Source organism: Vanellus vanellus, assembly GCF_965231255.1.
Source record: "Vanellus vanellus genome assembly, chromosome: 22".
In the NCBI taxonomy this organism is placed as follows: domain Eukaryota; kingdom Metazoa; phylum Chordata; class Aves; order Charadriiformes; family Charadriidae; genus Vanellus; species Vanellus vanellus.
This window is the reverse complement of record NC_138927.1, coordinates 5,941,102-5,962,918: the sequence shown is the minus strand read 5'-3', so window position 1 is coordinate 5,962,918 and position 21,817 is coordinate 5,941,102. Positions and strand designations below refer to the sequence as shown.

The window sequence follows — 21,817 nt, the reverse complement described above, 5'->3', positions numbered from 1 at the left end:
GGCTCTGCCGCCGCCTTCGTGTGCGGCCCTGAGGCGGTCGGGCCGGGGCCGTGCCGGCGGCGAACTCGTTTAAGCCGCCGACCCTCTCGTCGGCCGTAGATCCCCCCGCGGAGAAGGGCAAAGTTCGTTTTCTCTGTCCGTGAACTGCTCACGTCTTCATCGATGTAATGTTAATTCTTTTAGGATACGCGGTAATGCGGCTGAGGCATCTTTTCGCCTCTTTTTGACTTAAGTTTCTTGTGTTGTTACGCGGGGTAGGGGCTGCAGGGAGTTTGGAGATATATTGGGAATGTCATAACACGCGCGATGCTCATCTCTTTAAAATAGGATTCCATAACATTTATTTAGATTGTCATGATTATACTTGTCTTTTTACTTCAGAGCAAACCTTCCCGTTATCCCTGACTGGAATGGAGATTTCTTCCCATCAGTTTCACCTCCTGGAGCAGCTGAACGAACAGCGGAAGCAAGACTTGTTCTGCGACTGCAATATCCTGGTGGAGGGAAAGGTCTTCAAAGCACATCGCAATGTGCTTTTTGCCAGCAGCGGCTATTTCAAAATGCTCCTTTCGCAGAGCTCAAAGGAGACGAGTCAGCCAACAATAGCTACTTTTGAGGTCTTCTCTCCAGAGACATTTATGGTTATCCTGGACTTTGTGTATTCAGGCATATTGTCTTTAACCGGTCAAAATGTGATCGAAGTGATGTCGGCTGCTAGCTATCTGCAGATGACAGATATTCTTAATGTCTGTAAGACATTCATTAAGTCATCGCTGGATATTAATGAAAAGGAAAAGGATCATTACCTCAGCCTTTCGGCCAAGAGTACAGACAGTGAACCTGCCCATCCATCTCTATATCGGTCAAGAAGGAAAGCAAAGAGCAACCCCCGGCGCTCCTATTCAGTGCCGGATGAAAAGACTACTGCGGTGAATGAAAATTCCTGGAGTAGTTACAGCAGCTATCTGTCCTCACAGGTGATTCTTCAGCGGGCAGAAACACAGCTATCAAAAAGAGGCAGAAAACAGGGCTCAACGAGAAAGCGTCGAAAGCACCTCGGACTGTCGCAAACCCGTGATTTTGTGCAGTGTAAATCGAACAAAGCTGAGCGGGCTGGTGGAGGCGGCAGTGCCTCAGATTCCAGCCACATCTCTCGGGTTAGAGAGGAGGCTGAATTCGATGCTGAGAACGATGTTGATCACAATGATTACGGCTATAATCACGAATCGGAAGTGATACCGAAGAGGTGGTCTGTTGCCCAGCTAGAACAAGAACTTTCAAGAACTCCTGAGTTCATGGAGTTAAAAGCAGAGGAACTGTACACCTCAATGCCCACAATTTTAGGTGTCATGAGTAGTTGGAATGAAGGTAAAAAAATAGATATGGTTTTGAAAAGTTTGTCTTTGGAAGAATTCAGATGATCTTTTGGAGAGAATTTGTATAGCTGCATGAAGATCAAAATGATGCCCAGAGTTGCAGATTATTTTCTTGATCTATTCGATTATAGTGTCTAACAGAATGTGAGACTTTTCAGCCAGAACAGGGCATAAGAACTGGAATCAGAGAGCTTGACCCAGGTTTTGTGTAAAGTTAAAACAACACATGCCAGATTATTCGGACCCAAGTGGAGTTTATGAAGCTTGAAGAGCTGTAGTGGACTTGGGGACCTGAAGGACTGAATTTCTCTTTTAATGTCCCCAATACCTGGCAGAAATAGAGGTGTTCAACATAAATCCAACCCGAGTCCTTCACCAGAGAGGGTCCTGTTGTTGCGGGGAGGCTTTGTTTCCCTTAAGGTCCAAACCAGCCCAAGCTTCAGGACTGTTTGGCCACACCACATTAAGCATCTCAGCTCTTGATGGCCTGACACCACATGCCTCAGAGGGTAGAATGAAGTTGGCAGGTGTATTCCTATGTGCATTCCTCTGGAAACTGATGTATCTGTATTTTATTATGATTGCATAATTTCAAGACGTTGGGCATCCTAGTATATTACATAGACATTATAAAAGTCAAAGCTATGAACTTTTAGCTGATAGAAGAGGCAGGTATGATGATTGTATATGCAGCTACGTATTCAGGATCATCTGTATGTCTAAAAAATACCCCGAGTAAGAAAGAATACGCTATCAAATGCCATTTAAGTACATTCAATAAGAAATACTGGGGGGGAATTATATTTTTGGATTTTTCCTATTTAGTGACAGACCAGAGGAAAAATGAACTGCTGCTTATTTTAAGCTGAAAAATAATCAAACTACTACATAAAGAAAGACTACTGCTGTTTGACATTTTACCTGTATTTCTCTGTAACAGATGACCTACCTCGGATGCGATTCAAATGCCCCTTCTGTACGCATACGGTGAAACGACGGGCAGACCTGAAGCGACATCTTCGGTGTCACACAGGGGAGCGACCATACCCATGCGAAGCGTGTGGGAAAAGGTTCACCCGACTAGAGCATTTACGTAACCACTTCCAAACGGTACGCCATTTCAATCGAGATTCAGCCTAGACAAAAACACCACAAGATGTCATTGGTACCAGCTGTTCAGTCATTTCCAGACCTAATGCCAGAAAAGCTTCCTAGCTGCACATCAATTACTCGTTATTTAAATTGGCAAATTATATTTTTAATTTCATTTTTTTAGAACGACTTAGTGAATTTTCTTTTTCAAAAAAAAAAAAAAAAAAAGGAAATAAAAAGTAAATCTGCTTTTGGATGAACACTGACATTTTCGAATTTTAAATCTCTTTAGATACATCAAGCCGGCAAACTGATCTGCAGAAAATGCAAGCGTCACGTAACTGACCTAACAGGATGTGTTGTTCAGCAGGGAACAAGACGCTACAGACTGTGCCATAAGTGTCTAGCAGAAGCTAATTTTGACAGCATCCCTGATGATTTAGATGCAGAACATTCTCCTGTCTCCTCTGTGGGAAACAAACGTTCCAAATGGGCTTTGGAGGAGGAACAGAAATCAGATGAAGAGACGATTGAGGAGGAACCGTATAATTTGGTTGTCCGACACGTTAATGATGATGTTCCAGATGAGGTAGATGAAAAGGTGAAGCCAAATCTTAGGTAGATATATTGGTGTATTTGTTACTGTTGTATTCAAGATTAAATTACTTGTGTCCTACCAACTATTGACCGTTTATTACTTTTATTAAAATTAAATAATGCTGAAATTCTATCATGAGAAGCAAAATATGTACAAGTTGTTTTATACGTACAGACATGCAACAGTGTAACTACTTCTAAATATCGTCCCAACAGTACTTATTATCTAGAAACTATTTAGAAGAATTGGTTTGTATTGCAAAGACTTGCTCAGAGCTCCAGTTCATAATGAAAGCGTGAACCAATTTATAGTCTTACAAAGATTCTATACAATATAATTTTTAAAAAAGAAATACTGATAATTTGCTTTGAAAAAGTCTTACTAAAGTAAACAGCTAGGAAATGTAAAACATTTTTGTTGACACTGTAATTAACATGTATATACACTTCAGAAACTTCATAAGAAAGGAGAAAACAAGTAGAATTCTTCCTGCTGAAGAACCTATTTATAAGAGCTTTGTTTTCTGAGTGATCTTACTGATTCTTATATTTGAGAAAAGCATGATTAGTTTTAAGGAATGAAAGGAATTAGTTTAAGGAATACACACAGCCATACAGAATAGAATAATGAACAGAGCATCTCTAGCACATAATATGAGCATCATAGCTCATAATATGAGTTTGCCTTTTCAGATATGCAGTGGTTTTGTACTATGGATTTTAGAGAAAGAAACACTAACATGGTTCCAAGCAAATAAAGCGCAATCACTGAAAGGAGTTGTCAGGTTTTTTCCATTTTTTTTTCAGGACTGGTGCAAGATTTGCTTAAACTCCTGTCTATCTTAGGCTAAGATAATAAAGAGGGCAAGTCTCTAATTTCAGTGGGACATTTGTGACTTAGATCATGGAGCTACATTAGAAAGGCTTCCCTGCTCATATAAATTTAGGATGCTTAACAGCTGTTTGACAGTCAGCATAAAATATTGGTTTATAAGGACAATTTCCTTTAGAGTTTAAGCAACCTTTGTAATTCTGGCATCTCTTCAGCTCCTTTAGTTATCACATTTTTTTTTTCGCAGTTATTTGGGTCAGAGAACCACTGCACTAAAGAAACTGAAAATGCTCAGTACTAAAATGATAAAATATCTCAGAACATATAGAAGAAACATTCAGACTGAGAGCAGAGAATGGCATTCCCAGTAGGTACTCTTGATAAAGAGCCACTGTTTGGTTTCATGTCTCATGTTATGTTTCCTTTCCTGTTAGCAGAATCTGTAGCTTGAGGTTACTGCCAAGCAAGCAAAAATTCCCTGTAGAGAACTGAGAACAGCTATTTTGATTCACATCAAGGTTCTCTCCATCTCCAATAGTTGCCATTAAGAGATACCTAGGGAAAAGCGGGAACAGGGCAAGCCTACAGAGCTTGCTCAACTAACAGCAAAAGAAGGGTTTGCAGTTTAAGCATGTTTTTGAATTAACCATTTTCAGGCATTGATTGTCTGAGAGACTACAACCAGCCACGGGGCTCCTCTCATGCACTGGGAGAACTGGACTTCCAGTAAACATGCTGCTGGCTGAAACCTGTCACTCCCACAGCTGTGGAAATGGAACAAGGTGAATTCAAAGCCTGTTTTATACTAAGTACTTAATAAATATTGAAAAAATAAAAAAGATGACCAACACTTACTTAGTTAATTCCAAATGTTTTTCTAGCAAGTTCCTGTCACCATTTCTAAAAGCAGAGCACTTTGCTGCGTTACTACATCCTGTGACTGACGGCATACACAGGGCACCTCGGCACTTCTACAAAGTTGATTTTCTCTTGTCCCATTTTAAAGGTCTGGGCAAAAGGCCAGGACCACCTCACCCCCCGCCCCTCAGCGCCGGCGCTCACGTCCCCAACAGCGCCGCCGTCTCCTCAGACTCTGAGGAGAACAAAGCCACCTCAACTCGACGCCTGATTGGCTAATCCCAGTCACCTGACCTAGACAGCCAATGAGGTGTCGAAGACGCTCTGAGGGGCGGGAGCCGCGCTCTGCCTGCCTGAGGGGCCGCGGCGGAGATGGCGCCGTCCCTTCCACCCCGGTTCTCACCTGCGGGGGCTGCGGCGGTTCGCCGTGCTGAGAGGACGCCCGGAGCCGTTCACATCACCCAGGCCTCGCTCTTCCTCCACAGCACCGCCGTGTCCGGCCTGTCACCACAGTGGGCATGTGCTGGAGCCCTGGGGCTCCTCCTGAGGAGGGGAGAAAACCCAATGTGTAAAATCATCCTTTCTTTTGTCCCATCGAATAGGCGTATCGTCATTCTTACAAAAAAAGTCTCCTCACCTTAGCAGAGAACAAAGCACACATGTAATTTATTCGTGTTAAAAAGCCATTGGCCAAAATTATTCACACCCAAATCTGTTAAATCTTTCAGTCCAAGTTTTATTTCAGTGTGGAAGCACTCTCAAAAAAAAAAAAATAATCAAAGGGATTTCATCCCTCAAATAGTCACAAGGTGGAAATAAAAACAGATCTATTTAAGATGACTTTACAACAAAATCAAGATGAGACAGCACCTCCAGAGGTGAGGCGCTTGCAGCATTTACACTAAAAAAAAAAAAAGCACATCAGGCCATTGCCGCCATCGCTGACGCACTGTGCCCCTCACGGTCAACGGCAGGTAACGCGCACTCACTGTCAGCTAAAAACACACTTCTGATCATTTTTTTGATTAATTTTGATTCGGTGAACTGAAGTCTATAATCCTTTGACATTAATGGATTGTCTGCGTTGTCCTTTCTAAAGGAAGAAATGGAAGCGGATTCAAATCTGCTTTTTAAACGAGAATCAGCTTTGGCAAGATACAGTTGGGAGCGAACCCGCAGAGAGTCTGGAGCATCCCTTTCTCCGGCACAGCAAAGCTGCTTCTTAGAGTGGTACTCGGTGCTATTAGGATTCCATGTACATGACCACATGCTTTAGGATTTCACATGGAAGTTTATTTACAGCAATTCAGCACCACCTGCTGGCATGACTTTCTTTTGTTTTTTTACAGTAGTCCAGAAGGTGTAGTGGTTTGTTTGTTTGTTTGTTTTTTTTTTAATTGGTATACTTTTTTAGGTGTTCTTTGAACAGTCAGACATTTTTCAACATTAAATCCAACCCACTGCAGATATTTTGGACCTTTTATATGATATGGAGGAGGGAGGTCACCTCAGAATTAGAACATTTAAATCTGCAAATGATAACATGTAGATGAACATTACCTCCTGCCACCCTATGGAAAGATAGTATTTTAGCTGGCAGCCCTGCTAGTTTCTCTATTTAGTTCATACAGCACCTAACACACGTATCAGCCTTAAAAACAGACTACCAGCATTCCTGAGAGACTTTCAACCCCTACAACTCTCTTCTTCTCAACACCCCCCAAACCCCAACTAGTTCTTTGTTTCCTGCCATGCAGGTATTTCTCTGTCTCACCATCTTGAAGTCAAAACACAGGCCGACACTCCCCGCAATCCCTCCCTTCAATTTTTGACATGAATTGGCCAATTCCTTAGTTACTTCCATGGGGATTACAGTTTTCAAGGGACTTTTGCAAGCCAATGACAAGTATCTGCTCAACCACACTTTTCTTGCTTTAAATATCAATGATGACAAAGACTTCTGGCTTTTCGTCTTCACAGATCTGCATCGCGGAGTAAGTTATGGCTTTGACCTCTGTACCCTAGACAGAAAAAGACACAAAAGCATGTATTTGCTAAATGACACCCCTTCTAGCAGTTCATAATACACAGCATTTACCACCCTCTACAAATGCTATCCCGTTTAACAGTTTTTCTCCCAAAAAAGCTGTGACTGCATTTGTTCTGATGAATAAGAAAGTTGGCATACTAATGGCAAGGACATGGCCAGGCCAAATAGCAAATAAGTAACTCTTCCTTTATTTTATTGCCTCTTGAATACTACAAATTCCTCCTCTTACCTCTGACAGAACACCAACGTTTGCTATGCTAATACTGACACAGCTGAAGAGCTGGCACAGAGATAATGATTTGCTTCTTGTGATTCCTTGGGGGGGGGGAGAAGCAAAAACTGACCAAGCAAAAAGTCTTCCTAATAGTGTGAAGACCAAACCCATGCACGCATTCTGAATATAGATTGGATTACTGTGTTATCAGCATCACAAAAAAGGAAGCCAACTGTTGAGTTTTGCTAGTGCTGAGGAAGCATCACATGCTCAACAGTTTCAGGAATGCATTCACAAAAAACAGCCAGAAAGCAAGATCTTGGGTTTAGTGCCTGTGATATCATGCAAACGTGTTTATAGTCAGATCTCTCGAGAACTTAGAGGTCTGATTTAAAAGACACCACCCCTCCCCATCTCACCCCTGAAAAGTAAAAGATGTACAGATGATCCACTGCCTACCTGAGGGTGTTTGGGTAGAGAGAACTCTTCTCCCCACCTTTAAAGGCAAAAATAAGAGAGGTGGTTGGACTTCTGCTAGTATTTATCAAATGTTATAACTTGTTTCAATGATGAGCACAGGACAGCAAGAGTTTCATTTAAAGCCTCAAAGGAAGAAAAAGCAGCCCACAATCCACTTCTTAGAAAACCATCAGTGAAGTCCAGCATGTCAACGGTATTTCAGAGTGGTGACTCTGAAGGCAACATGTGCCATTTTCAGTAAAGATATTCATTATTCAACCGACTGTTTAAGCTCACCCAATTGATCTTATTTTGAATTGCATTCGGTCAATGTAAAGCACTTTCACCTCCTGCAGATAAAGCGAGAGGAGAAATATGTCAGCAACATCCACCTTCAGGCAGAAATTCTCAGTAAATCCCATTTACAAGGGTTATATTTCACTGTTTAGACAGCAGCTGAAATCACAGAATCTGAGCAGCCTCAAAGAGATATGCTGCTACTTGGAACGTGAAGGCAGCTGAGCTACCCCGACCATGTAATAGCATCTAATAATTGATTTTTGTGGTAACAAAGCTTAACAATTTGTTTCTCAAGTCTTTCTGCCCTGGTATTTTCAATTCTCCGTGTGTTGTGCTTAAGTGATCTGTTGTGTCCCTTTTTTTTTCCCCTAAAGTAACATTGCATTCGGAGCTGGTGCTATCAGAGAACAGCCTTGACCTACAAATGGAAAAAGATCAAAACAGAACACTTACCCTGGGTATAAAGAACTCATTAGCACTGAATTTATACAACCACTCATCCAAGAAGTGGAAAAGAAGAGACAACATGTCGTGTCCTGCATGGTTGAAGCAGAGAAGATAGTCAGTTTATTGTCTCAGAAAGAACACCCAAACATTTTTAAAGAGTATGTCAAATGTGCTGCTTCTGCACTGTTAGAAGATTGAGATTAGTCATGCTTAATTAGTTTTTAATTAACTGCAAGAAAACTACATCTAAAGATTCAAAATTTTGGTACCCTTCTCCCTTAGGGTTCATGTAGTCCCAATATAAAAAGTCCACACAGCCTTACCTTCTGCCTCTACCTCTACTGTATCCACAGGTTCCACGGTCTCTGTATCCGTCATGTAGCCAAACATGGCCATGACGCACTGCTCAAATGCTTCTTCCAAAGTGTCACCCCAAGCATGTAGCCTAGAAAGGCATGGGATAATTTACCAGAACAACAACAACAAAAAAATCCCAAAGTAATATTCAGGTGAGAAATCAGAACACAAGAATTAATACAGAGGAAGTGAATGAAAAATATACTCGCTTTTCTATACCTATCACCTACGCATTTGGGCAGATTACAAGAGATTTTCCTTCTTGCAGTTTGTGAGAAGAGTTTCTTGGGAAAATATGGAAAATAAATGTTTTACCAGACAAGAAAGCTCTTTCCTAATATGGCTAATTGATGTCTATAAAAGTGAACTACTCAGAAGAAATTTGGTTTAAAAGGAAGAGATTAAAAGGAGATTTCAGAAGACATTTCCAAATAACAGAGCCTTAATCCGAAGCCCCATGGGAATATTACCATAGAAAAGAAACGAAACGTGATTCTGTGCTCTCCCAAGAGCAGAAATAAAATTGGCCATCAAAAAACCCAGTGTGTGACATTTCATAGTTCCCTAAGGTGTACACCTGCAACCAGTCTTCGACAGGTATTCCAGATTTATAGCAGCGTAAGAAATAATCAATTTGTCATATTGAGAAATCCCAGCTGCCCATACTTACTGCACATCTGCTGTGTGATCCAAATCTGAGGGGGAAGGAAAAAGAAAAGGCATGACATCACCAAACACACTTTAAAAATGAGGGTTAAAAAAAAGGAAAACGGATATTGTTGTTATAACAAGAACTTTCTGCTTTCATTTTCAGATGTGAAACAGTGATAATCTATTTTCCAGTTTATTAGAAAAAGTTAGTACGGGTGGAATCTTGGATTATTTCTGCCAAGCAGAAAACCACTGTTTCATATAATTATGTCAGTGCCCTACATGTACAGCACTGTGCGCAAGGTATGGCTGTTGTAACGCAACAGGCTTCTACAAGTTAACTGCAATAAAAAGAAACTTTAACCAGGAGTGAAGAGTTTTTGCTGAAGTCTGCAGGACTGAAAATTATTCATGCAGAGGATGAGATTTGCAAATATTTCCAGCTCTGTGAACAAATATACCTGTCCACACCCAAAAACACTCATTAGGCAAAAAGGAGAACTTTAAAAAAAAAGTACGTAATACAAAATAGAAGGCAATCTTCACTAATAAGGTAGGGTTAACATCCCAAGCATTTATCAAGTTTTACATGATCATCATTTGTATTCATTTACAAGAGCGAGAGAAATGCAAGATTATACCAGGTTGGCAGAAACAGAGCTAACTTGGGATGTAAAATAAATACCACGCCATGATCGCTCTAACTGAAAGATTGTTCTGATGCTGTTTAGATCGTTCACACACTATTAATGGATTCTCAACAACGGTCTCTAAAGCAAACAAATTCCAGTGGATGTAAAAGAAGAATAAAACCTCTTCCAGTTATGGAAACAGCGTGACTATTGCAATATGTCACCATATTTCTGCACTGCAGAAATCTGAATGCATCCTAAAATACATATATTCTAACAGAGCAACAGACACTGTCCCTCCAGACACCTCTGAAATAGAAGACAGTCAGACACTGAATGGTCTCCTGTGCGTGCCTTAAGCTAGCCCTTGGGCTGCCACCCACTTGCTTGACATGTTCTTAGAAGACATTCCAGGGGTGGGGAAAGGGAGCGATAATGATCTTTAAGTAGTGCGTGTAGGAGAAAAAAAAAAAAGCAGAAGACCAACACACTCTTGAATATCAATTCCTGTATAAGAGAGGTGGAAAAACATACTGCCTTCCTAAGAAATAGCTTGAAAGGGGAAAGTTTTCAAGGTGAGACTTAACTAATTTATTTCTATCATGATTTCTTTAGAATCCATAACAAAAGAGGCATTTATCTGTGATAAAGAAAATTCTAGACACATCTCTATTAATTCAACTACATATGCCTCCCACAGTCTAAACACACCCAATACTGGCATATTAAGAAACCCCACATGTGCTTAAAAAGCATATCCTGCCATCTTCCTTCCCCTTCCTCCCCCTCCCGATTGCACTGTCACACATATGCTGCGTCAGGAGAGCGTTAAAAATACTCACATTCGTATTTCTTATTGAGCGGTGGGTATTTGGCTTTGATAGCCTTCTGCTCCTCCGTCAGGTTGTAGTCCCTCTCATCGGCTGCCATCGCTGCTGGGCTTGAGCAACACTCACTCACTTCCTGGTGGTGGGAAACATGGCCACGTCCGCCAGCGCGTCAATCCTGCCGGGCATCCCGTGAGATGCTGTGCTGGAAAAGGGAGAATTGACTCAGGTCAGTTTTTTCACTTGACAGCAGTTTGGTAGCAGTTGTAGACAGACTCAGGTATTTAAAACATGATATTAAATGCACATTATTTAAGTTGTTTGTTATCAAAACTATCACCGGGAGATGGGGGAAGTTCAGAGTTCAGTCCTATGCCGTTTGCCTCATTAACTGATACAAGTTATGTTCAGCCAGCAAAGCTGAAAAAGTGTGGAATTTGGCCTTTTTTGGGAGGAACCACGTTTTTTCTTCATTGTTGTGTACACAAAGCATTTGATTCATCCTCAAATAATAAAATACTGTAATAATGAAAAATATAGTACATTACACAGCAAGCTGAAATGTGCATTGCTTCCAAACCCCAAGACGTAACAGGAAGGAAAATCTGTAACCTTAAATGCATTTTTTTCTTTAGGGAAAAAAAAAAAAAGTCTCCTTTTCTCTTAGGATACAGACTACATTTAAGGCATCCTAGAAACACATGCATGGCAAGTTTGACCTGTCACACAAGTGCAGAGGTTTTCCTATGTTTCTTTTCTTGCAGAATGTCTTTTTTTTTTTTTTTTTTCAAGCAAGAACTGTATCAAATCCCTATTTAAAAGTCTAATTCTCAGACCGGATCTCAGTAGTTGCTCAGATTCATACAAGCTTTCATTTGTGAATCTGACAGATACAAATTGGAGAACCTGATTAACTCCTGGCTAATTAATTTTCCTCAGACTCCCCAAATTTCCAGATATAATAACCATTCTCACTCTTTCTTTTTTTGTGCATTAAAAGATATATGCACCACCGAGCCTAAGAATTCCATAAACAAATGACAGATTTATAGATGGCATGTAACATCATCAAGACTACTTTTAAACAGGAATGGTTCTTACTCCGAGGCTTAGACACAGACTACATGGGATTTCCAGTTTCTATTTTCAGGTAAGCATCTAGGGACATTGCAAAGAGAAGTCTGGAATTGAGAAGCCACTGCTCCTGAGGGAATGCACCCAGATGAACACACATGTTGATTTTACACCTGTTAAGCCCTGACCGTGGATGGTCAGATCCGCGGCTGATCGCACCAGGTTACTCACAGTAGGCCCATCAGAACCAGCTACATACCAAGCAGGGCTCACCGCTGCACTGAATGAGGGAAAAAGGGAAGTTATTAGTGATTATAAACAATTAATAACCCAAGAGCAAGCTGAGGATACTCCGAAGGTTTCTGGGCAGCCCTGTGAGGAGGGAGGGCCACGAGGGCCAGGCCTCGGCCCCACACACGCACCAGTCTGGTCCCGACACGGCCTGCCCACGGCTGTGGGTACCGGACGAAACGGCGGCCGTAGCCACGGGCCTTCCCGCTCCCAAGCTGGTACCTCGCCCCAGAACCGCCTCCGCCGCCGAGCCGCCCCTCAGCGCGGTGCGCTGCCGCTTTAAGAACGAGCGAGGGGCGCGGGCCGCCCTCCCTTTCCCCTCCGGAAAATGGCGGCTCCCAAGGGAGCTTCAGCAGCCCCCTCCTCCTGCCCACGTGACCGCCGAGCGCGCTCGCCTGCCCCGTGTCCCCGCCCCTCGCCTCTCACGGATTGGCTGCCGCTGCCCGGCGGCGGGCAGCGATTGGCCGGCGTTGGCGCGCGAAGGGGTGCGCGGCGCCGGAGCGGCAGGCGGCGGGGGCAGGAAACAATAGAGCCGCGGCCGGAGGGGTCCGAGCAGGGAGCGGAGGAGCCGCCCGCTCGCCTCGCCCAGCCCAGCCCGCCCCGCCTCGCCTCCCGCAACAGCCCCGCTCCCCCCGCCCCGCCATGGCGGACAAGGAAGGTAGGGACCGCGGCGCCGTGTGGGTTCCGCGGCGCGGCCTCCTCATCTCAGGCCTACCGTGAGGCGCGGGGGCGGCCGGTCTGAGGGGAGCGGGGGGCGGCTCCGCCAGGGGGCGCGCGGGGGCGGGGCCCGCCGGTCCTCGCTAGTCCCCGCTGGCATGGTCCGCCGCGCCGCCGCCTCCCCTTGCCGCCGGGCCCCGCCGGGGAGGCCTAAGGCCCGACTCGTCGAGGTGGCGACGCCGCCCGGGGCGGGACGTGGGGGTCCTGCACCTGGGCCTGGTCCCTATCCCCACCCCCTTTTGATCCGTCTGTCTCCGTGCCCGGAGGGGAGGGGGGTTGGATCCTCCGAGGAACCGGGTGGGCCGGTGTAAGGGGGCGGGGGGTGCCCCGGGAGGGGGGGTGGGCAGCTGCCGGCCTGGTGCAGACAAAGAGATGTCACCGGCCGCGCTGCCACGTTCCGGGGGTGCGCTCCCAAAGGCCCCTCTGCGCTCGGGTGCCGTTTCCAGCGGAGGTTGGTAGCAGATGGTGCGAGAAAGTGTGTGAGAGAAACGGACGGAGCCTTGGAAAAACTGGATTTTGGGAACTGGTAGTTCAAGGCTGCGCCTAGCCTGCTCCGTTTAACAGCAGTTGCTGCACGCGCTCGCGTTTAAACACCTTTACAATTCTGGATTTTGCCTCCGCGATATCCTGTGGCAGCAAGTTTCAGAATTTTATTGTGCTGCTTCTGTTGAGATGATGAAGTTTTGCATACTTTAATATTAATTCCCAGCCTTATATCCAGAAACAAGGATTAGCGTGTGCGACAGAGGATTTTTAGTTGTCTAGCAACTACTCAAATAGTCTAACAGCAAGCCAGGGTGTGATGTAGTTGGGTCTATTCAATTGCCTGCTCAGTGTTGTGCATATGTTGTAAATGTATTCAGAAAGGCTAATCGTATGTTTTTGTTTTTGTTTTTGTTTTTTTTTAATTTAGCAGCCTTTGATGATGCGGTGGAAGAACGTGTGATCAATGAAGAGTATAAAATATGGAAAAAGAATACTCCCTTCTTATATGATTTGGTAATGACCCATGCTCTGGAATGGCCCAGCTTGACTGCTCAGTGGCTTCCTGATGTAACAAGGTAAACTGATCCTTTTGTGTTGGTTTGGGTTTTTTAAAGCAGAATAAATAGTAAATTTAGGATCACTTTTTGTGAAAGTAAGACAGTACGTGATTCCTTTGTGTATTAATCCCTTTTTATACCCTTGCCTTGCCAACAGCAAGTTGAGGACTAGGAACACTACGGAGATAATCAGTACAGACATTTTTAGTTTAGGAAAATGTCTTCTGTTACTGAGAAGATATTTTCACACATTTGTTTTCAATATTTTTCTTTTTCCAGCTTCGCTCTCCCCTTTAATGAACAAAAAACTACTGAAAAATAGAACTAGATATAATTTCTGTATAACCACCATTTTGTCCTAAGCTTCCAAAACAATGTTCTCCTTGCAGTGAATATTCATGACCCTCAGAGATGTGCTGGGGAGGAGCTGCTAAGGTCCCTTAAAGGAAGGCACAGGAACAGTGGTCTGTCAGAGTGTTGTGCTGCAAGAAGTTTAGGTTGAGATCTGGAGTTATGATACGTGATTTCCTCTGGAGGAAGTGAGTTTGTTGTTGGAGCAGGAGAGCAACGATAACTTTAAAGAGTGTTATTAGTGTTAGAAGCTGTCATGAAAAAACGTTGTGATCAGCTCAGTATTTGTGTAAACCCCTTCTTTTGTTTGTCATGTAACTCTTTTCCCTTGCAGACCTGAAGGCAAAGATTTCAGTATTCACCGGTTAGTCCTGGGGACCCATACTTCAGATGAACAAAATCATCTTGTGATAGCTAGTGTGCAGTTGCCTAACGATGATGCACAGTTTGATGCTTCTCACTATGATAGTGAGAAAGGAGGTAAGGGACCAAAGATGTTTTAACCATTTTTAACCATTTTTTCCTTCCCTTCTGAATAGAATATTTGTCTTTCCTTGAAGTTCAGATCTTACATCTAATCTAATCAATTTATTTCTAAGTGGTACCCTTACTTAACAGTAGACAAATACTATATTTTTGAATGTATGTTATGTCTTAATGATAAAAAAGCAGATGGCAGGCTTATTGCAACAGTATGCATGTGTGGGAAAACCTCACCCCTCCCTATTTCTCATCAGGAATTGACATTGAATTTCATGGAATACTGTTTATTGGTATTTTTATTATCACTTTTGCATTATATAAACTCTTCCAGTGAGAAAGTCACTCCTGTAAAAGAATATTTTCATTTCAGAGGAGTGTAACATTTCAAATGTTCTTCTCTTGTCTGAATCCTGCTGCCTGATAGTTGTGCCAGCCCCTCATGGATAAAAAGATTATTGTATTTTGTTCAGTATATCAGACTTGAATTCGATGCTCTCTATAATCTTTGTTGGCTGTCAGCATTGCTCCAAGTTAGACATTTCTCATTTTTGCTTGCTTGAATCAGTCTTTCTACCTGGTGAAAGTCCTTAATGATCCAATGTTTGCTCTTCTTTTTGCCGGAAGCCTGGATTGTGCAATGAGTATTTTGATCTTTGGGCTTCTGAGAGTTATTCATGAACACAATGTTGTCTAATAAATACTTTGTTTCTATTATATTTCAGTATTTCTCAAAAGTATAGTACCTCAATTTAAAACTAAAACAAACAGAAACCCCCTCTTTTTGCCAGAACGGTGTTGTGCAATTTTATGAAATACTAAGTTACTGTGACTTTAACGATAAAGATAAGGCAGCTTTAGCGAGTTGTATTACAGTCCCATATCTTAAATATGGTGCAGCAATATTTTTATTTGCAGAACTTTGTCCGTTCTGCAATGCTGAATTTTGTTGTATTTGAAAGTACAGTTACAGTACATCTGTTTCAAATGTACAACACATCTTCCTTACAGATAAGAGTTTTAGGTATGATAAATTTGGGGCTTGTGTTGTTGAATTTGAAATAGTAAAAAATTTTTGGGAAGAAATGATCTTTAACTTAGTCAAAATCCTGATGTTTTGATGTTACAAATACAGATGTTTAAAATAACATAGCATTTGATAACTGGATTCTTTCAGTTTTATAGTTGTTCTTGTGACTGTTCTTTCAAAACAAGTATTTGGTAGTATCAGTCATTTGAGTCTTTGTGTCTTGATCTGTAATGGGCTTATTATTGACAACTACTGAATTCTTATTTGCAGAGTTTGGAGGCTTTGGGTCAGTTAGTGGAAAAATTGAAATTGAAATCAAGATAAATCACGAGGGAGAAGTGAACAGAGCACGTTACATGCCACAGAACCCATGTATCATCGCCACGAAGACGCCATCCAGTGATGTCCTTGTCTTTGATTACACCAAACACCCTTCTAAACCAGGTGTCTGCTTCTTTGTTATGCGTGTGCTTCAGAAATCAGCCAGCCCTTACTTAAGAAAAGCTTGATGTAGTGAAAAAGAGGTTAAAAACTTTTGTGGGTTGCATATCACTTGTGATTTTAGGGGAAAGTGGGTAAAAGGTTATTTTATATGAAGCTTAAATGTATGTATCCTATATGTATCGATAGAAAGGTATGCTTTTTTCCTTTTGCTATTTTATTGCCAGTTTTGTCATGTCACCATATGTGGTGATATTTGGAGTGGTGGAAGGTGGCTTTTTGGAAACTATATGATTTGCTGAGTAGCTGAGCTGTTGTCCTGATATCCTGTAAGGATATTAACAGTCATTCACTGATAAACTCGTCAAGATCATACAGAGTAACTATTTCTGCGACTGGCAATAAGGGTCAGAAGTGCATTTCTCACTTTCAAAGTGCAGTTGGAGATGTTGAGAGAAAGAAAAATATTGCACCAGCAGAGTGTTTAGGAAGAGGTTTTTGAGCAGGAACTGAGATGAGCTGCTGTTCCTCCATCCAGCTGGACCAGGTGACTCATGCCAAAGCATGGAGATGGCTACTGGGCTTCTTTGACTCTTCAGCAAGGCCTATAGTGGTAATTTAGAATGGACCACTGCTAGGCCATCCAGCCAAAAAAAACCCCTAAGCTAAGAGGACAAACTGCTCTGTGTTGTGTCAGTGCATTCTGTTTTAATGAGGTGATTCTTCAGTTGGGGGAAATGCTCAAAAGGATAGAGGGGAATCCTGTTGAAAACGTCAAAGCAAAGTTTGGTAAAGCACAGTAAAACTTAATGCCAGCTATTCCAGGATGTGCTGGAAGTGATGCTAGGCACTGAAGTTCTTACGCTGCCATTTTACAGACCCTTCTGGAGAGTGTAACCCCGATCTGCGTCTTCGTGGACACCAAAAGGAAGGTTATGGGCTGTCATGGAACCCAAACCTGAGTGGGCATTTGCTTAGTGCTTCTGATGATCATGTGAGTACTTTAAATATAGCTGGGGTACAGTCTGCATTTTTTGACCCTTGGCATGGTCAACAAATGTCTTGTTTTTGAGGGGCAGGAGGTAGGGGAGTTAAATAGAATGTCTGTCTAAAGATGCAATTTAAAAAAAATTTCTTTTTTTAAAGACCATTTGCTTGTGGGATATTAGTGCTGTTCCAAAAGAAGGCAAAGTGGTGGATGCGAAGACCATCTTCACAGGCCATACAGCAGTAGTGGAAGATGTATCTTGGCACCTGCTCCACGAATCTCTTTTTGGATCTGTTGCTGATGATCAGAAGCTCATGATGTAAGTGGGGTAACCTCTTCAGAAACAGTGCATCTGTTGCTCCTGCTTTCCCTTCTGCTCCTTAGTCCCTCAGTGAAATGGGATCTAAACCTTTGTTTCAATTCCGTGTTTTCCCCTTACAGCTGGGATACTCGGTCAAACAACACCTCCAAACCTAGTCATTCAGTGGATGCTCACACAGCTGAAGTCAACTGCCTCTCTTTCAATCCCTATAGTGAGTTTATCCTGGCTACAGGATCAGCTGATAAGGTACGTCTACCTTGAACTTGGGTCGTACTTGCTGAGTTTCTGATGTGTAAGTGTGGATGTATATATGAGTGGCTTCAACAAAAAATGTTTTATATTTTTTTCCTAGACTGTTGCTCTATGGGACTTGAGGAACCTTAAACTGAAGTTGCACTCCTTTGAATCACATAAAGATGAAATATTTCAGGTATATCAAAATGTCTTTAATACACATAGACTTGGTTCTACTTAGCTGTCTGGAAAAAATGAAAAACATTCTTTTCCAGTCTATGTGTTTTATGAAATGTGCTTGCACTTAAAAACGCACGTGTTCTTTTTTCTCATCTTATAATTTTCTGGCTTATTGTTGCGGAGCTGTACAGCTCTGCGTGGGGTAGAGCTGCAGTATAGATAAGAGTGTCCAGAAAGCCAGGGGCAGAACGTAACGAGGAAATGATCGAGAGCTTTAACCACAACAGAAGGGTGAAATGCTAGCAGTACAGAGTAAATGTAAATTATTCATGGCGGCAGATTGAAGTGGGGAGGTGCACTGAAATGGCTGCAGTGTTTTCATCTTCTCAGCTTGGTCCTGTAGGAAGGCTTTAGCCAGTACCCATTAAAGGAGATCACCGGAACATCCTGTGACAATGAACAATTGCTAATTTTGGTAGTGTAAATATAGAATTTAACATCACGGGTAGCATGTGCTTAGCAGATAAAATATTTCCATCTCCAACTCATGCCCTACTCAGAAGAAAAATATGTAGAGATTTTTTTGTAGAAGGATTACTCGTTAAGACTGTAGTTACCTCTAAATAAAATTACACATGGAATCTTGAAATGTCAGGTTAGTGTGCAGAATTATGTGTTCTTTTCTAATCCTGTGATCCTATTAAGTGGTATGTTTTGGAGAGATTTATCTCCAGCAGAAGTAGTAAATGTGAGCTTTTGGGCAGTTAAGCTTAATTACAGTGATTTCTTTTCATGTATAAACCGTACCTACTACTTAAGCAATCCGTAGTTTATATTTGTGCAATCCTTATTAAGGTAAAGAGCAGCTAATACCCTTGAGAGCTGCTTTGCACTTCATAACACGTGGTCTTTGTTAGAGGAAAGGTTATGTGTGGTACCTTTTTGGTGCTGAAATGCCTTGTTAGTATACGAATGTTCACAAATCGAACTCCTGTGTTAGTTTGTTATTATTGGGCATATTCATATTTCAAGGTAATATCAATTTAAATTCTCGTAGAGCTTTCAGGGATACAAAGTACAGTGGTGTTCGTTGTGAATGTCTATTGTGTTACAGCTTCTTAAAACTAACTCCCTTTCTAAATTCATCCTTGTCTGTAGGTTCAGTGGTCTCCCCATAATGAAACCATATTGGCCTCCAGTGGCACTGACCGCAGGCTAAATGTTTGGGACTTGAGGTAAATCCCAAATTAGTCACATTGTCCTGACAAAATATTAGTGATGAATGGCATCACACTTTGACAAACAAACAAATGCCCACCTTTTCCTTTTTCCTCTCTTTTTTTTACAGTAAAATTGGAGAAGAACAGTCCCCTGAAGATGCTGAGGATGGTCCCCCAGAGCTGTTGGTAAGTCTTTGGAATCTCATCGACTCTTCTGATCTGTTATTCATTTTTGCGATTTGAAAACATTCCCCCCCCTTTTTTTTTTCCCCTCAATACTAGTTTATTCATGGTGGTCATACTGCGAAGATATCCGATTTCTCCTGGAATCCAAATGAACCCTGGGTAATTTGTTCTGTATCAGAAGACAATATCATGCAAGTCTGGCAAATGGTAAGTTGTTGGAGAAGGTGCAGGAAGTGGCAGATGAGAGATGGTGTTGAACTGCCTTGGATTTCAGCATTCCTGGTTTTATTTACAGCTCTCAGCATGACTTGCTTTGTAGCACTGCTGAAATCTCAAAGGGATAGTGAAATCCACTTCAGGTCTGGTCAGAACAATGGTTTACAAATACTCAGAAGCTGTTTTGTGTTTCTCATGATTTAAAAAAAAAAAAAAGAAAGTACAGGTGTAGAAGCAATATTTTTCACTTCTATGTTTGAATGAAAACAGCGTGTGTGAGGACCAAAGGTGATATTGAGGTTTCTGTTAGTTACTGTTTTAAAGAATGAAATATTTGCAAATGACATAAATGCTCTGCTGAAGGTGGAGGTGAATAGGAAAGATTTGCTGACCCTGAATTACCAGCTGTTGAAGGTTTCGGAAAACAAACTTTTAGAGTTTGAATAACCTTTGACTAGAGCATTCTCCTAATTTTTGTTTATCTATGAATTGGTTCACAGGGGATTTGTTCTTACAAGCCTTCTGTATAGTTCTTTTGGAAGGCACTGCTGCTGAGTAGAGGATCTACTAAATGTATATAAAATAGTCTGTTAATTGAAGTAAGTCTTGCAGTGGTGTCTACTTTAAGAATGCAAATTTCCATAAGTTACAGTAACTTGCAGGGTATTTATGCAATGTTTTGGAGACACGGCTGTTACGAAAAAAAGGTTGTTTGTATTGCTTCTTTAATTGAAATGGCCTTGAGGGATGTCGTGGTTCAGAAACCAGGACAACGGATCAGGGATGGGTGATGCATTTCTACAGATGAAACTGCCACAACTTTTTGAAGTGTTCTAGCAGACGGAATCCTGTTTAATGTGGTGGCAAAATGCTTCTTCAGTTCCTCCATCTCTGTCTTGCAGGCGGAGAACATATATAATGATGAAGACCCTGAAGGAAGTGTGGATCCAGAAGGTCAAGGATCCTAGATGATGACCTTTTCCTGTTTTTAGTCTTTTTCCTTCTCTTCCCTCTCAACCCCGATATTGACTTAACACTGGTTTTGAGACACACGTAGACTTTGTGTTCAGCCATCTCTCTGTAGATACCATCAACAGGCTTTTTAACCCAGACAGTGAATACTCCCGAAGAAAAGGGCTTCGCCCCACTCAGCTGGTACTGTGCTGTAGCTCCTCGGTCAGGTTTCCTACAGCAACCTCTTGCCTCTAGGGCTGGCTGTCTCATCATTTTAGCTGCCTTCATCACATAGAGCAAACTTGGTTTTGTTGTGTTTTTTTTTTTTTTTTTTTTTTTCTTCTGTCTTTAGCTTGCTACAGCTGCGGGCTTTTGCCTAATTTAAGTAAAAGTTAAACTGGTAGAGCTGCCAAAGTATGCGTGAGCCAGCGGAGATGATACAAGTGTTAATCCACTGGCAGTTCAGAAATGGAGTGTGGAAGGTCTTGTCCTCTCAGTACAACTCCAAAATCTTGAGATTCCTTTAGTTAATCTGTACCTTGTGGATTTTTCTGCCTCTGCAGATACAAAACAGACTTGCGGATTCTAACTTAAACTGAAATTAAAATTCCTTTCTATATTTTTTGTCTCTACTGGTAATTCTGGGTTTTTTCATTCCTTCCTTCCTTGCCCCTTTTTTCCCATCTGCTGGGCAACAGCGGTTTGGATTTGTTAGCTATTCTTGCAGAACATTGTTCACCTTTCATGTTTTTTGCTCTATTGTGTGTTTCTTGAGCTGTGTTTTCACATATATTTCTTTCCTTTCTGTGAAATGGTTTTTAAAACTTGGGGCCACCAAGTTGTAAAGGTGTATGTTTTTACCAACTGATGTACCCCAGATGGCATGCCCGGTAACCTACAACAGCGTTGGTAGCTGGTATCTGTAAAGCAAATTAAATGTGGATGAACTACTTTTTTTAGGAGTTAGTCCTTGACCACTAGTTCCTGCACATCTTCCACTAGGGTGTCCCGTTCCACCAGCAACCTGTTACTCTCCGTGCTCCTCATGACTTAATTGCGTGTAAGTGCTTCAGATGGAATAAATTTTTTCTACGTAAATGCTGGGTAGCTCTGTGATTTTTGTGCTGATGTTTTCCTTCTGCATTAACCACTTTCTCGAGGGTGAACCGTACCTCTTCAGAAAGCGGAGTAAGCAAGGGCATAGTCTCTACCTGTATGTGTCCTGAGAGACTGGGTGCTGGTATAGATACTCCTTATGTTTGTAACATGGGGATGCTTTCTTTGCGAGATGAGTAAATGAGTACTTAATATCCCCAAGCAGTCAAGAATGCACTGAGGTGTACTGCTGTCTGGATTTTTGGATCTGCTTTAGCGCTATTTTTTTCTTGTTAGTCTACG

General features: G+C 42.0%; 3 protein-coding genes and 1 long non-coding RNA gene across 7 annotated transcripts; 2 read left to right on the top strand and 2 right to left on the bottom strand.

The window, feature by feature from the left end:
• Positions 1–381: 381 nt before the first annotated feature.
• On the top strand, positions 382–3,105 carry ZBTB8A (zinc finger and BTB domain containing 8A). The gene is made up of 3 exons (XM_082494220.1): positions 382–1,368; positions 2,317–2,486; positions 2,761–3,105. Exons 1-3 carry the CDS (start codon positions 411–413, stop codon positions 3,088–3,090), a joined length of 1,458 nt encoding a protein of 485 aa, XP_082350346.1. The 5' UTR covers positions 382–410; the 3' UTR covers positions 3,091–3,105.
• LOC309680571 lies at positions 607–5,370 on the bottom strand. Its single transcript, XR_014269960.1, has 4 exons — positions 5,159–5,370; positions 2,326–2,512; positions 807–1,004; positions 607–722 (listed from the first exon to the last, which is right to left on the bottom strand). It is a non-coding gene; the product is annotated as an uncharacterized lncRNA (long non-coding RNA).
• A 107-nt stretch (positions 5,371–5,477) lies between these two features.
• Positions 5,478–12,370, bottom strand: ZBTB8OS (zinc finger and BTB domain containing 8 opposite strand). Of its 4 annotated transcripts, XM_082494041.1 has the most exons (9): positions 12,189–12,370; positions 11,940–12,046; positions 10,708–10,897; positions 9,253–9,277; positions 8,549–8,670; positions 8,232–8,314; positions 7,776–7,828; positions 7,479–7,515; positions 5,478–6,776 (listed from the first exon to the last, which is right to left on the bottom strand). In XM_082494041.1, exons 3-9 carry the CDS (start codon positions 10,793–10,795, stop codon positions 6,690–6,692), a joined length of 495 nt encoding a protein of 164 aa, XP_082350167.1. In that variant the 5' UTR covers positions 10,796–10,897; positions 11,940–12,046; positions 12,189–12,370; the 3' UTR covers positions 5,478–6,689. The 4 variants fall into 4 exon arrangements, with proteins under 4 accessions (XP_082350167.1, XP_082350170.1, XP_082350169.1 ...); XM_082494044.1 differs by lacking the exon at positions 7,776–7,828; XM_082494043.1 differs by lacking the exon at positions 11,940–12,046 and having other exon boundaries at positions 12,280–12,370.
• Positions 12,371–12,545: 175 nt separating this feature from the next.
• Positions 12,546–21,517, top strand: RBBP4 (RB binding protein 4, chromatin remodeling factor). The gene is made up of 12 exons (XM_082494284.1): positions 12,546–12,715; positions 13,688–13,835; positions 14,503–14,648; positions 15,949–16,122; positions 16,998–17,113; positions 17,266–17,426; positions 17,549–17,675; positions 17,782–17,859; positions 19,002–19,078; positions 19,192–19,249; positions 19,346–19,456; positions 20,368–21,517. Exons 1-12 carry the CDS (start codon positions 12,700–12,702, stop codon positions 20,431–20,433), a joined length of 1,278 nt encoding a protein of 425 aa, XP_082350410.1. The 5' UTR covers positions 12,546–12,699; the 3' UTR covers positions 20,434–21,517.
• Positions 21,518–21,817: the final 300 nt, after the last annotated feature.